We start from the raw sequence: 14715 nt of genomic DNA, 5'->3' as shown, positions 1-14715 counted from the left end.
CTTGGAATTTATATATATCTACTTAATTTTATTCTACATAGACTTTTTGGGGAAGGTGTTTCATGGTGGTTATATAGTGTAGTACTTTTATCAAATGGAATTGAAATACTGAAGTACAATCTAACTAATGATCAGACATTTAATTAAAAAGGGTCATGTTGACTATGATGTAGATGTCCCAAAATCTCCTTAAAAATCTTTACGTCAATACACACAAATATGCACATACACACAGAGGAATACGTAAATGCACATGCACACTGGGAGCCTTTTTCTCTTGAGTTTTCCTGGAGCATAAAGGCCATTCAGAATCAAATGGTTTGGAGAACTAGGTGATGCCCTAGTCAGGACCCAACTTCAAATTTGGCCTCATAGCTATGTGATCCCGGGCAAGCTACTTAACCTCTGTTTGCCTTAGTTCCCTCAACTGTAAAATGGGGATAATAATAGCACTTCTGTCCCAAGGTTGTTGAGAAGATTGGATAAAACACTATTTGTGAAGCGCTTCACATAGCTCCTGGAACATGGTGGGAACGATCTAAATGCTAGCTGTTGGTTTTGCACTAAGTAGCTATTACATTGTTAAAATTTGAACAGGACAAGTAACGGTAAGAAAAAACAGTGATTGCAAGTAAGTTGTATTGGATGAACTGAGTAGTGGAATTTCAGATAGCAAAATTGGGAACTACTTGTAGTTATGTTTTACAGGAAAAGGCATGGGGAAATAGATGCACAAAATATTCTGATTTTAATCCAAGAGCTCAGTGAACTACTGTATGTTGAGTGAATAATGATAATCTTGGTAGTAGAAATAATGGATGGAAATAAAACTTCAAAATCAGGGGAAAAATTTGTTGATTTTGCAGTTAGTCATGACAGAAATAGAAGATAACTAGAATTCTTTGAAAACTCTTTCCTATAAACCCATAGAATACCAATTAATACTTTAAAATTTGACCATTGTTTTAAAAAGTACATTAAAAAACAGATCTTGCCCTTTCCTTTGATCCTGTGGAACTTGTCCATGTCTTCCCATTAATTTTCCACAAGGGCTTCACCCAGCAATCCGGGGACAATTCTCTAGTTCTTTTTGCGTTATGTGGGTGGCAGTGCTTGCTAGATTCTTAGGGCACAAGTTTTTTATCTTGAAGAACAGAAGACATTATGCTATCTTGCATTTGATCATGGGTTTATTGCTGAAAGGGATCTTAGAAGTCCCCTACTTGTTTTTAAGGGTGAAGGACCTGAGGCCCAGAGGCATTGTGACTTGCTTATAGCCATACATGTAGTATAGACAGGAGGGAAACTCAAGTCCTCCGAATCCTGATCCAGTGCTCTTTCCATCATAACAACTTGCCTTCTATTTCTATTACATTGTTTTTCACTAAAATGTATCGAAAATAAAGCTTTTTTTTTCTGGCTTGATGGATTTTATGAAAAGATAGTTAATGAGAAGTATACAGAATTGGCCTAGCCAATTAGATTTAATTGACTAATTATATACTGGGCATCTACTTTATGATATGTTGCTCTATACTAGGAGTCAGTGAACCTGATGTACTTACTACGTCAATGAGATATGTCTGGTACCATGGAAAGTAATAAATGATATAAGGCCATATGTAATTGTCTTAAAAGCCTCAAAGTAGTATGAATGAAAGAGCATTAAATCACTTCTTTTATGTCAGGCACTATGTTAAAAGCTAGGGACACAGTTACAGAAATACAGTTAGCCCCCTATACCTGTAATGCATTCCCTCTTCTTTTCAGCCTTACAGAATTCCTACTGCCTTTAAGCTTTATCTCAGAATCTGTCCTACATAATCCTCCCAAGCTGCCTTCTCTCCCAAAATGACTGTGTATTTATTTCTCTATACCCTTAAGTATATATGCCTCCCTTTGAGGACAGTCAGAGATCCATCTTTGTTTTTGTATCACCAGTGTCTTCAGTTGATTGTAGCTAGGAGGATTTTTTCCCTACTGTTAGTGGGATGTGGCACAAAGGGCTCCCTCATTTTATTGGTGGAGTTGCCTGTAAGTTTCAGTGCTGGTCACCAAGTTGCTATGTTATACAATTTACTAATGTAGCTCTGCCCACAATTGTGAGTGTTGTTGCTACCAAGTTTTAATATCTTTAAATTGTTTCTAAGTGAACATTGGTTGACTTTGAAAATTAATTCATGTTTTTACCTTTGGAGATTTATTTATCATTCATTGTTATGCATGACGAGATAAGTACTACAAAAAATCCAATGTGGTTAAATAGATTACTATAATATCAAATGCTTTTGGACCCCAGGAAAGGCTTTTGACAAGTTACATAATTAAAATGGAATTATCTTAAAAGGTCTCTCTGTCTGTAACAGGTATTCATCTCTGAAGGTCACTTCCATTTTTTAATTTTAACTTTTATGTTTGGTTGGCTGTGAATCAAACTACTTTTCTTTTTTCTTTCAGTGTTTATTAGGTCTAGCGTTCCTTTAAAAAGACTATTATTTTTTTTCCATTTTAAATACTTAAATTATTGCTACAAGGCTTTGACTTTATATGCGAATTCCTGTGTTACAAATGCAACTTTTTTCATTTTAGGATCGACTCTAAAGAAGCTTTTGCACACTGGAAATTCTATTAAGGTACTTATAAGCAGAATCTCAAACTTTTACTGTAATCAGTGCTCTGACGTGACAATTTTTAAAGGTTAAACCTTAAATATGATTTTATTTTTATTTTAATTAAAAAATTTTAATTTATGGAATAAAGCAAGCATTTCCATAACAGTACAGTAAAACGGATGATTACACATGAAGCTGCAAATCTACCATGCACAACTTGTTATTCTTTTCAAATATACATTTAAATATTCAAATATTATAAGTTTGTAATAGTCACAACATTTGCTCAAAGTCCTTCTTAAGACAATATTGATGTTACTGTATATAGTATTCTCTTGGATCTGCTTATTTTTCTCTTTATTATTTCATGCAAATCTTTCCATGTTTTTCTAAAATCGTTAAGCTCATCATTTCTTATGGCACGGTGTTCCATCACAGTCATATACCACAATGTGTATAGCCATTCTTCAATTGATGGGAATCCCTGTAACTTCCAGTTCTTTGCCACTGCAAAGAGAGATGCTATAAACATTTTAGAACATACGGGTTCTTTTCCTTTTTCCCTAATCATCTTTGGAAATAGATCATATTATGGTATTTCTGGGTTAAAGGTAGTTTACTAATTCTTTGGACACAATTCCAGATTTCTCTCCACAGTGGTTGGATCAGTTCACAATTCTACCAACAATGAATTAGTGTCTCAATTTTTCCACATCTCCTCCAATATTTGTCACTTTCCCCTTCTATCATTTTAGCCAACCTGGTAGGTGTAAAAGGGTATCTCAAGGTTGTTTTAATTTGCATTTCTCTAATCAGTAGTGATTTGAAGCATTTTTTCATGTGACTATAAATCATTTTGATTTCTTCATTGGAAAACTGACTGTTCGTGTCTTTTGACCATTAATCAATTGGGGAATGACTCATACTCTTGTATATTTCACAAAGTTCTATTTATATTATAGATATGAGATGTTTTTCTGATAAACTGTCTATAAAAATTTCCCCCCAATGTCCCACTTTCCTTCTGATCTTGGTTACATTTATTTTATTTGTACAAAGCCTTTTTAATTTAATATAATCAAAATTATCCATTTTACTCCTAACTTTGCTCTCTCTCTCCTATTCATAAATTGTTTGCCTACTTATAAGTCTGATGAGTGATATGTTCCATGTTATTCTCATTTTCTTTTACTATCTCCCTTTATATTTAGGTCATATATCCATTTTGATCTTATCTTGGTAAATGGGAAAATATTGGTCTGTGGCCAGTTTCTGCCACACTGCTTCCCAATTTTCCCAACAATTTTTATCAAATAGTTAATTCTTATTGCAAAATCTTAAGTCTTTACACTTGTCAAATACAAGGTTATTATGTTTATTTGCTGCTGTAAATTTTATGTCTGTTCCATTGATCAACCTTTTCTTAGCTGGTACCAGATAGTTTTAATAATTACTGCCTTATAATATCTATTAAGATATGACGCTGCTAAACCTCCTTCCTTTACATCTTTTCATTATTTCCTTCGATATTCTTGACTTTGTTTTTCCAAATGAATTTTGTTATTTTTTTTTCCTAATTCAGTAATTTTTTTTGTGTGTGATTTAATTGGGGTAGCATTGAACATATAGATTAGTTTGGGTAAAATTGTCATTTTTATTATATTGGCCCTGCCTACCCATGAACAATTAATATTTCCCCAGTTATTTAAATTGATTTTTATTTGTATAAAAATTTTTAAAATAATTTTGTTTATATAGTTCCTGAGTTACTCCCAGGTATTTTATATTGCCTAGAGCTATTTAAAATGTGATATTTTTTACTATCTCTTTTTACAGAGGTTTGTTTGTGGCAAAAAGGAATGTTGATGATTTATATGGCTTTACTTCATATCCTACTACTTTGCTAAAATTATTAATTGTTTCAACTAGCTTTTTAAAATATGATTTTAATTTGGTATATTGCTAATCAATAAAATTTGTGAAAAAGAATATTATTGTTTTTATTTCATAGATAACTTTTTGTGATGATCTATGTTTTAGTTTTATTGAGTGTAGTAGAAATAGTATTGGATTTTGGGAGCTGAGAGACCTAGATTTTAGTTCGTGTTTTGTCCCTGTGTGACAACTGTCTTAAACTCTTAGAAACTCAGTTTTCTTATCTCAAATGAGGATTTAGATGAGATGAAGTCTCTGATTCCTTTTTACACCAACATTCTTCGGTTCTGAGGTTTTATAAGGCAGTGATTCTCTTGTTAAAGACCTTTATCTGTAGACTAAAGAAGAGTGGTATTATGGACAAACCAAACAGAAGCTTTGGAGCACTTGGTTACTTTGCAGCAGGTTTACCTTCCAGATGATGCTTTTCTTAGGCTTATGTTAAAATGAGTTTGTTTTTGTTAAGAGGATATACCAATTGATGACATCCAGGATATATGGTCTAGAAATATATTTAGTGGTATTCACTTACCTTTGGACCAACATTTTACTGCATTTTCTGAGGGTAATTCACATTTAGCTAATTATTTCAAAAAGTCACAGCAACTTAAAACTTGACATGTTAACTTTTCTAAATTCATTATGGATGATATAAAAAGAAGGCTTTCTTAAAATCTTACACAGTACATGTTATGCTTAATATCTCTAAAATATTGAATATAGCCTTATTTTAAAAAATTAAAACTTCCATTTTGGCAAATAATTCAGGATATGAATAGTTTATCTCGATTCACATCTGGGCTGCAAATTTTTTTCCCCCTGAAGTACTCTTTTCTTTCCAGGGTTCTTTTTACTACTGATTTCTTTTCCATCCTGTGATCCTCCTCCTTTTCAGTATCTCTGTTGTGTGTTTGTTGTAGTTGGTTTGTTTGTATTAGTGAAAGGATATCTTTCAGACAGAGAGTCTCAGAATCCTCTCCAGATTCTGCTGGCTGGCTCCAGGTTTGGGCACTGTTGTACTGAGAAAAAGTAGGTGAGCTTCATAATCCTGATATAAATGACAAAAGGGCACCCAACATTAGTGGAAAGCAGAGATGGGAAAAGTGTGAAAGAACATGTCAGTGGGATTTAATGGGTAAGTTAAAGGTAGTTATCTTTCTGGGAGGGTCAGTTGAAGGTAATTGTCAGTCTGATTTTTTATCCTTAACATATTGATTTTTCAGATAGAAACAGAAGGAAGTTAATGCTAGTGCCTTCCGTCTGAGATCATCTTGTTTGTACATAGCTGTTTACATGTTGTCTTCCCCATTAGATTGTCAGTGTCTTGAAGGCAGGGACTCTTTTTACTTTTCTTTATATTCCCAGTTCTTAGTAAGGTATGTGGCACTTGATAGGTGCTTAATAAGTGCTTGTTGACTTGATTTAACTTGACTCAAATGGATATGTGATCTCAATGATTTGGGAGTTTCCTTTGAATTGTTCCCTATACATGTCTATATATCTTGTGGAACTCTTGTTTATTGCATCCTCTCTTCTTTTTTTCTCTTTTTTTTGGGGGGGGGGAAGGCAGGGCAATTGGGGTTAAGTGACTTGCCCAAGGTCACACAGCTAGTAAGCCTGTCAAGTGTCTGAGGCCAGATTTGAACTCAGGTCCTCCTGACTGCAGGGCCGGTGCTCTACTCACTGCACCACCTAGCTGCCCCTATTGCATCCTCTCAAAACTTCACCACTGAGGATCTACAAAACATATTGCAGTCCTTCTTTGCATTCTTCTGACATCCTAAAGGTAACATTTATACACTTTGGCTATCCAAATTTCAGCCTTTGTTCTTGTCATGTGATTACCTCATCTTCTCTTCCTATCATATAATTCCTTGGTAATGTCTTTTATTCCTGTTCTTCAGAGTTCCACTTTGGTTATATATTGCATCTTGTTCACATCTTCTGTTTACCTCTTCGTTGTCTTCTGTGTAGTACTCATGTTTAATTCTTTGGAGGCAATAACATAATGTGTCTCACAGCAATATAGGAATGGCAATAGAATGTTAGTGTGGAAGAAGATAAACCTTTGCTTTCATGGGAAGATTGGGGTTAGTAAAGGAGATTTGAGTTTTTTCCAAAGCAACCTAGACTGGTAACATGTTAAACTCTGGACTCAACTCATTGCCCATTTGTACTGTCCTTTCAATATATACATAGTTTTAAAAATAAGATGCTTACTAAAATGCATGCTGAAATTTTGAGCAGTAGACATTTTTCATCCACTTGATCTTTCCTTTGTGAATGGACAGGCCAAACTCCTTTGAGTGGTTACAGTTCTCTTCCTGTGCCAGGTACTGTGCTACTCACTGGAAGTACAGTCCAAAGTATGAAATGGTGCCTATAGATAATGAGCTGTCATTCTGAAGGGCTAGACAAACAGTAATTTAAATGCATATAAATCCATATTTATGCAAATATATATTTATGTAGCAAAAATCTGATGTTAATGAACATAGTGTACATAAAATACAATGTAGTTAAATACAAGGTAGTTGGGGGAATCAAGAAAAGCTTTATGTAGAAGATAGTGCTTAAGCTGCATATTAAGGGAAGAGAGAAACTTTATAGTAGTTGTAAGGAGGTAGAAGTAAGGAGGGAATGCATACAGAGATAAAAGCATAGAAGTTAAGAGATGGGGTGTTGTGTGTGAAACAGAGAGAAAGCCAGTTTGACTGGATTGCTGAATATGGGAGGAGGAATAAATTCCATTGTGTTGGAAAGACAGGGGCCAGAATCTGAAGGCCTTTAAAAGCCAAGCAGAAGAGTTTAGATTTGATTCTAGAAGCAATAGGAAGTAACTAGAGCTGGCTGAGTAGGGGAATTATATGGTCAAGATCTGTGCTTAAGGACAATCCCTTTAGCAGAAGTGTAGAGGATGCACTGCAGTGAGGAGAGGCTAGAGGCAGAGGAACTAATTAGGCTGTTGTAATTATCTAGGTGAGAGGTGATGAGAGCCTGTGCTAAGATGGTAAGGTAGCGAGTGGAGAAAAGTGGTTGGTTGAGAGAGATGTTGTAAATATAGAAATAGCAGCTTTTGGCAACTGATTGGATAAGTGGAGAAAAGAGATTGAAGAGTCGAACAGTGTCACAGAGTCTAGAGAAGAGAGAGTATCCAGGAGAGGGGAACAGTTAGTGTTAAAAGCAGCAGATAAGTTGATCAGTAGTAGAAAGAGCACTGGACTTGAATCATTTGTACTTCTCTGCTACCTACAATTGCGTGACTTTGGATAAACTATTGTTTTTTGGGTCACAGTTTCCTCATCTGTAAAATAATAATATTTCTACTGTCTTAACATATAAGAGTATTGTGAGGATGAAATAGTGGATGTCTTATAACTGTAGAGCACTATATAAACAGAAACTATGTTATTTCTGCCTACTTAAGTATGGTTTTTAATTATAACTTACACTTAGATTTGTGTCTGTTAGAATGTGGAAATGGAGAAAGATCTTATAAATCTCAGGGATTTTGTAAACTAGAAAAAGCACCTTTAGAGGAAGACAAAAAGGGTACTTTTCCTTAATGTAATGTTATTCATCCTCAGAATACAGAGGAAAGCAAGAAGGAATTAAATAAAGAGAGCCCAGTAGGGAAGTTAGAGAGTTTTCTAGCTCTTGTTGAGTTGGGTTTTTGTTGTAGTTTCCTTTTTGTTTTTGAAATATGAATTCTCAGAGTGTCATACACATCTATAGTTTGACTTAAATGCACACTTTTAGGCTAAACAAGATATAATTTTGATGGGGGTGAGGAGGGAAGATGGCTTGTTTTTGCCACCATTTTCCTCCAGTAGACAATCAAGGGAATTGGCCAGCATGCTTTATTTATATGTAATACTTGTTTGTTACCAATAGTATTAGTTTTTACCATTTAGTTTCTTTTTCATCGCAAAACTTTGATGATGTTACATTAAGAATAATTTCTGAAAATATTTTTGTTGTTTGTTAGATAAGATGTGAAGGAATCCGGCTGTATCTTCTATGGCTTCAAGCACTTCAGACAAATTGTGCAGAGGAGCAGGTGCTAATTTTTGCCTGCCTCGTACCTGGATTTCCAGCAATTATGTCATCAAGAGGTCCCTGTACACTTGACACACTTATAAACCCTACTCCTTTTTCATCTGATAGTAAGTAACACTACTGGATATTGAAATTATCCTTTACGTTTGTGGACCTGTTTAACTTGTGAATATAAATCATAAGCAAGTCTTTCTTGTGAAAGACAGATTCTACAACAAAATCTGCAAGGGATTAAAGATGGCTGCTGAAGACCCAGAAAAGAAAGCTTTTACCACTAAAACCCTTGGTACCATCAACATTAGAAATGCTTGTGATATTATAAATAGAAATGACACTAAATAAAAAGCATTGTCATATGCCTGGTTACTGTACCCTAAGGATCATGAAGCCTTTACATTAGACTTACAGTTGAAACCTATATGAGTTGTCACCCCTATTAGAATTTGAGCTCCTTGAGAGAAGGGACTGTCCTACTCTTCTGTTTATATCCCAAGCCTTTAGTGTAATGCTTTACACATAGAAAACAAATTAATAAATGCCTTTTCATTCATTCATTTAGAGTGAACAATACCTTTTTTTTTTAATATAGAGACAATATTTTTATATTGAGGCAATTGAGTGGACCACACTGACTCCATCTTATGACTCAATTCTGGAGCTAGTTTAGTTCCCATTCTATTCAATTATGGGTCTAGTTCAATTTCTGTCTTGTGAGAAAACTTTATTCATCGTGAGAATCATGAGAAAGCTTTATTGCATTATTTGAACCCAGCCCTGTATGGCTAGGAAGCTGGATCACCTCTTCTTGCTGCTTAGAGATGCTTAACTAAGGACCCTGGTTATGGTGACCAGAAACCCTGTCAGATCAAAGATTAATGCAAGGAGTTTTCTCACAATTATATATCTCAAGCAACCTATATGTCTTATATAGAAACTGGCTCCATACTGGCCAATCAGTTACTGTTTCCATGTTCCTTCGATTGAATACAGACACTTGGGGGAAGTAGGACACCTATTTTTCTGATTTCAGAGAATTGTACCTATTTGCTCTCCCCCTCCCAGCTTGGAAAGTCCCTAATATTTCCTCTAGTTAGAAATCAGATGACCTAATTTTACATCCTGGTTAATTTTTTTTAATTAATTGGTTTTATTTGATTGTTTTTAATGCATAAAATCCCCTGTATTCGACGTCCATTACTAAAGCTGAGGAAGGACTGGAACCAATTTATTGGGCAGTTGGCATGCATTGCTTAATGAATCAATTTTCTCAGAAGCCCAAATCTTTGTTTTCTCAGTCATTTCATTTTTTGCCAGCCACAGTGTAAGTTAATATATGTCATATATATGTTTATATATGTTATAAATAAGTTTGTGTGTTTAGTGTAGTGCTTTACACATAGAGAGCATTTAGTAAATGCTTTTCATTTTTTCATTTAGTCAGAGTGAACAGTACCCTTTTTTTTTTCTAAAAAAACATAGAGAATAATTCCCAGGATGAAACTATAAATATGTTAAGGAGAAATTATAACCATTTATATTTTGAACAGTTTAACTGCAGTATTTTTTTTTGTGGATGCTAAACAGCATTGAATTTCCTGAATTAAACTATTCTATATTGTTGCTCCCACTACTGCTTGTCAAACTGAACATTGTAATTTAGTTCAGTACATCACAGCTTAATTAGATGATTCCTGTGTGTAAGGTATTGTACTTAGGCACTGAGGATACAAAGATAAAATATGACACCATCCCTACCCTCAAAGAATCCCTACGGTCTAATGGAGTAGTGGATTAGTGAGGTCTCTCAGTGTCTATAATATGGGCATAATGTGAAAAAGTACAAAAGAACAAGCCAAACAAAATACTTTTAGAAATTTGAAGAGAGAGAGAGCATTTTCTACTAGGGGATCAGAAGAGGCTTCGTAGAAATGTTGCTTGAGATGGAATTTCATTACATGGGAATGAGAGTGGAGTCCATTTTAAGGACAGGAAATGATATGAATTTAAGCAGATGAGGATAGGATAAGACCATGATACACTTAGACTAGAATATAGTGAAGAGGAGTAGTGGTAGGTTGAACTATTCCTGAAAGACCTTCAATATTGGGATAAAATAGATTTCTGTTTCCTTTAAGTAGGCAGGAGAGAGCCATTAAAAGATTTTTGAGCAGGGGACTGGTATGATCAAAGCAGTATATTAGGAAGATCACTTGGGCAGTAGTACCAAGGATGGGTAAGGGGGGGCAGAAGCTACAGAAAGGCAAAACAGTTGAAGCTTTTAAAAAGTACTCCAGGCAAAAGAAAGTGGTGAGGGTTTGCCTGAGATGGTTTTAGTGGGAATGGGAAAGATGGGGAGGGAGGGAGAAAGAGAAAGACAGAGGGGAGAGAGAGGTAGTAGGACAGATCTTGGCAACTAATTGGTTATGGAGGCATGAAGGATAGGGAAGAGTCAAACATTCAGTTCATGGTACTAGTTTGAAGGTTTCAAGTCTGTGTGACTGATAGTAGAGAATTTAGGGAATGCCACACATTTTGGGAGGAAAAAATGATGTTTGGTTTTATGAATGTTAAGCTTGAAGTATAGTAAGATATCTAGGTAGAAAGATATATAGATGGCAGTTGGAAGTAATGAGACTAGAGTTTAGAAACATCAAGGCTGGGAATGTAGATAACAGTAGTCTTTGGTGTAGAGGTGAGGATTGAAACTGTGGTTGGCTCATCCGTCAACCAGTAAACATTTATAAGTGCCTATTAAATGCCATTAAGTGCTGGAGATACAAAAAGAGGCAAAAGCCAGTTCTTGTTCTCAAGGAGCTCGCAATCTAATCAGGGAAACAACAAGGAAGCAAATAATGTACAAACAAGCTACATACAAGATAAATAGGAAATGGAAAGGCAGTAGAATTTAGAGTCATTGGGAAAAGTTTCCTGTAGAAGATAGAATTTAATTTGTGACTTGAAGGAAGCCAGAAACCAAGAGGTAGAAAAGAGAAAGGAGAACATTTCAAACATGGAAGACAGCAAGAAAAAATACCTGCGGCTGAGAGATGGAGTGTGTTGTTTATGGAATTGCAAGGAAGCCAGTGTCATTGGATTGAAGAGTACATGGTAAGGAATAAGTTGTAAGGAAACTGGACATGTGGGGCAGATGCTAGATTATGAAGGGCCTTGAACCCCAAATAGATAGTTTTGTGTTTGATCCTGTAGTTAACAGGAAGCCATTGCAGTTTTAGTATGAGGTGACCTACATTTTAAGAAAATCACTTTAGTTGCTGAATGGAGAACAGACTGGAGTGGGAAGAGACTTGAGGCAGGTAGAGCCATCAGGGGCTATTACAAAAGTCTACATGGGAGGTGATGAGCTCTGCACTGGAGTGTTGGTAGTACTAGAGGAGAGAAGGAGGGGTGTTTGAGAGATATTGCGGAGGTGAAATTGACAGGTCTTGATAACAGCTTGGATATGGGGGGTGAGAGATAGTGAGGAATCAAGGATGACACCTAGGTTGTAAGCCTAGAAGACTAGGAGGGTGGTGATACCCTTGAGAGAAATAGTGAACTTTGGAAGGGGGGAGGGTTAAGGGGGAAAGATCATAAATTCTGTTTTGGACAGGTTGTGTTTATGGTGAGAATCATCCATGGGAGCTGATGAGATCACAAAGTGAAGTACTGTAGAGGAAGAGAAGGAAAGAGGGCCCAGGACAGAGCCCTTTGGGACATCTAGCATTAGTAGGTAGGAAGAGTGCCAGGATATTATAAGGGGGGCAGAAACTCTAGAGAAGAGGACCGTGTAGAGTTAAACTGGTTCACCAAGAGGTCAAGATAGGGAAGAGAGGAGAGAGTCGCTAGTGAAGAGGTGATGGCCTGGGACAGAACTGAGAAATCAAGAGATTAGAGGTCATAGTGTGGACAAAAAGTACAATTTGATAAGGGAAGGAAGAAGGAGGGGACTTTTGGAGGGGTATATGGATTGAGATTGGGAGGTGAGGGGAGGGGATGGGGGAGACTCTTGGAGGGGTGGGAGAAGATAAGGTAACAGGGATAAGGTAAAAAGAGAGTCTGAGAAAGAAAATAGTAAAAATAAGATGGATGGAAATTCACAAATTGTAATTACAATTTTAAATGTGAATGGGATGAATGTTTATAGCAGCTCTCTTTGTGGTGGCAAAGAACTGGAAATTGCAAGGATCCCCATCAATTAGCGAATGGCTGAACAAGTTGTGGTATATGGCTGTAATGCAATGCTCCTATGCTATAAGAAATTATGATTTCAATGATCTTAGGCATGGAAAGACATATATGAAATGATGAATCATGAAGTGAGCAGAACCAAGAGAACATTGTATACAGTAACAACAGTATCGTTTTAACAATGACTTTGAGAGACTAAGTCATTTTGACTATTATAAATTCACAAATTAAAAAATAAAGGACATGTGAAGAAAGACACTATCTAAATCCAAAGAAAGAATTGATAAATAGAAGTATAAAATAATTATATATATATGTATATATAATATATACATATATATGTATATATTATATATACATATATATGTATATATAATATATACATATATATATGTATATATATTTATACACACACACATATATACACATACACACTTATATGTGTCTAATGGTAGCCATCTCTAGGGTGAGGAGGAGGAGAATAAAAGAGGGAAAAAAGAAATTTATGTGATAACTGTGTTGCATATTTGGAGGGAATAGTAAGTGGCAAATTTGCAGTTTCATGTGTAATTATCTTTTTTATTGTACTGTGTTATGAAAATGCTTGTTTTGTTCCATGAATTGAAAATAAAATATTTTTTTTTAAAAAAGAAAGCAAACTAATAGATTATGGTCAGCTAAAGAGATATCAGAATTCTTGAATATGTAGATGGTAAATTTGTGGGTGACCGCAAGATCAAGGGCACGACCATATTTGCGTGTGGTTGAGGTCGAATAGAGGAAATTTATGGGAAGAGAATGAGTTGGGGAACTGATGGTTAGAGTGTTTGAAGGGGAGTCAGTATTTGTAATGAAGTATGAAGGTAGTAGTTGGGAAGGAGAGAAATATTGTGAGCCAGGTATTGAACTCATTGAGGAAGGAAGAAGGTCCTGGAGGTCTTTAGTCAAAAACTACCAGGATTTTGATTGGAAGATGTGGATTGTATGGACATCACAGGAGGAGAATGATGGAGGTAGGAGGAAAACCTGGAAGTGGCAATGGGGAGCAAAGGAGCATCCTTTGCTTCAACCACTGAGACAAAGACAATAAGTGAAAGCATAGCTAGTACTGGAAAGGGTGGCCAAGGAGAAACTTGGTATCTTGTGCCCTGTATGAGCTAAGGTTCTGAGAGACCTGTTTCTGGTAGCATGTGAGATTGATATTGATGACATTTCTGAAGAATAGAGAAGCTTGTTTAGGGAAATCCGGAGCTGATAAGAGATCTAAAATTAGTATTTGCCAGACAGACATGAGACTTGGAAGGATGGTGATTTTGTGGTCCTAGGGAGGACCTTTGGTATTCAGGGCCTAGTGTAGTAAGGAAACCAATGCTTCATAGTAGGCCCTTTGTTCTTAAAAGAAGTATATTTTTTTATAGGCCATTTTTTGGTTTAGAGAAACTTTTTGCAGCAATGTTGGCCATTTACCTGGTGTCAAGCTTCCATTAAGCTAAGTCTCATTACTTTGGAGACCTCTTCTCCACTGTGGCCCACTTGCCCTTATATCAGGTCTGGGTATCAAGGTAGGCCATTAGGGATCAATTAAAATAGAGTATTCTTAGAATATCTATAAGAGATTGTTGTAAGAACAAATAATTCATGTTACTGATACATTTACTTAAGGACAGAACATTGACTTCATATGAACTTCATTTTCCCATGCAAACTTTATTACCTTCTTCTGCATCCCTTCTCACTCATTAGGGCCTTCAGTTTAGAACCAATCTAAAGAGGTTTAGGAGGTGGGCAATTAGCTCCTGAAAATTTAAACAAGAAGAAATAGATGATGTTTCATCTTTTTCAAGATGAAAGAAATGTCCTTATGAAATGTGGTTGCTTGAGCAAAATTAGAAATATTAAAGAATGGATAAATAGAAGTGAT

General features: G+C 35.7%; 1 protein-coding gene across 1 annotated transcript in view; it reads left to right on the top strand.

Moving 5' to 3' along the window:
* RALGAPA2 (Ral GTPase activating protein catalytic subunit alpha 2) overlaps positions 1 to 14715 on the top strand; it is a 409611-nt gene that overhangs the window by 50513 nt on the left and 344383 nt on the right. Inside the window, exons 5-6 of the mRNA XM_036748146.1 lie at positions 2590 to 2633; positions 8536 to 8713. Of these exons, the coding sequence (XP_036604041.1) occupies positions 2590 to 2633; positions 8536 to 8713 (222 nt within the window). The remainder of the gene's footprint in view (positions 1 to 2589; positions 2634 to 8535; positions 8714 to 14715) is intronic.

Source organism: Trichosurus vulpecula, chromosome 3, assembly GCF_011100635.1.
Source record: "Trichosurus vulpecula isolate mTriVul1 chromosome 3, mTriVul1.pri, whole genome shotgun sequence".
NCBI lineage: Eukaryota > Metazoa > Chordata > Mammalia > Diprotodontia > Phalangeridae > Trichosurus > Trichosurus vulpecula.
Note: the sequence above shows the minus strand (reverse complement) of the source record. Positions and strands in the feature narration are given on the sequence as shown.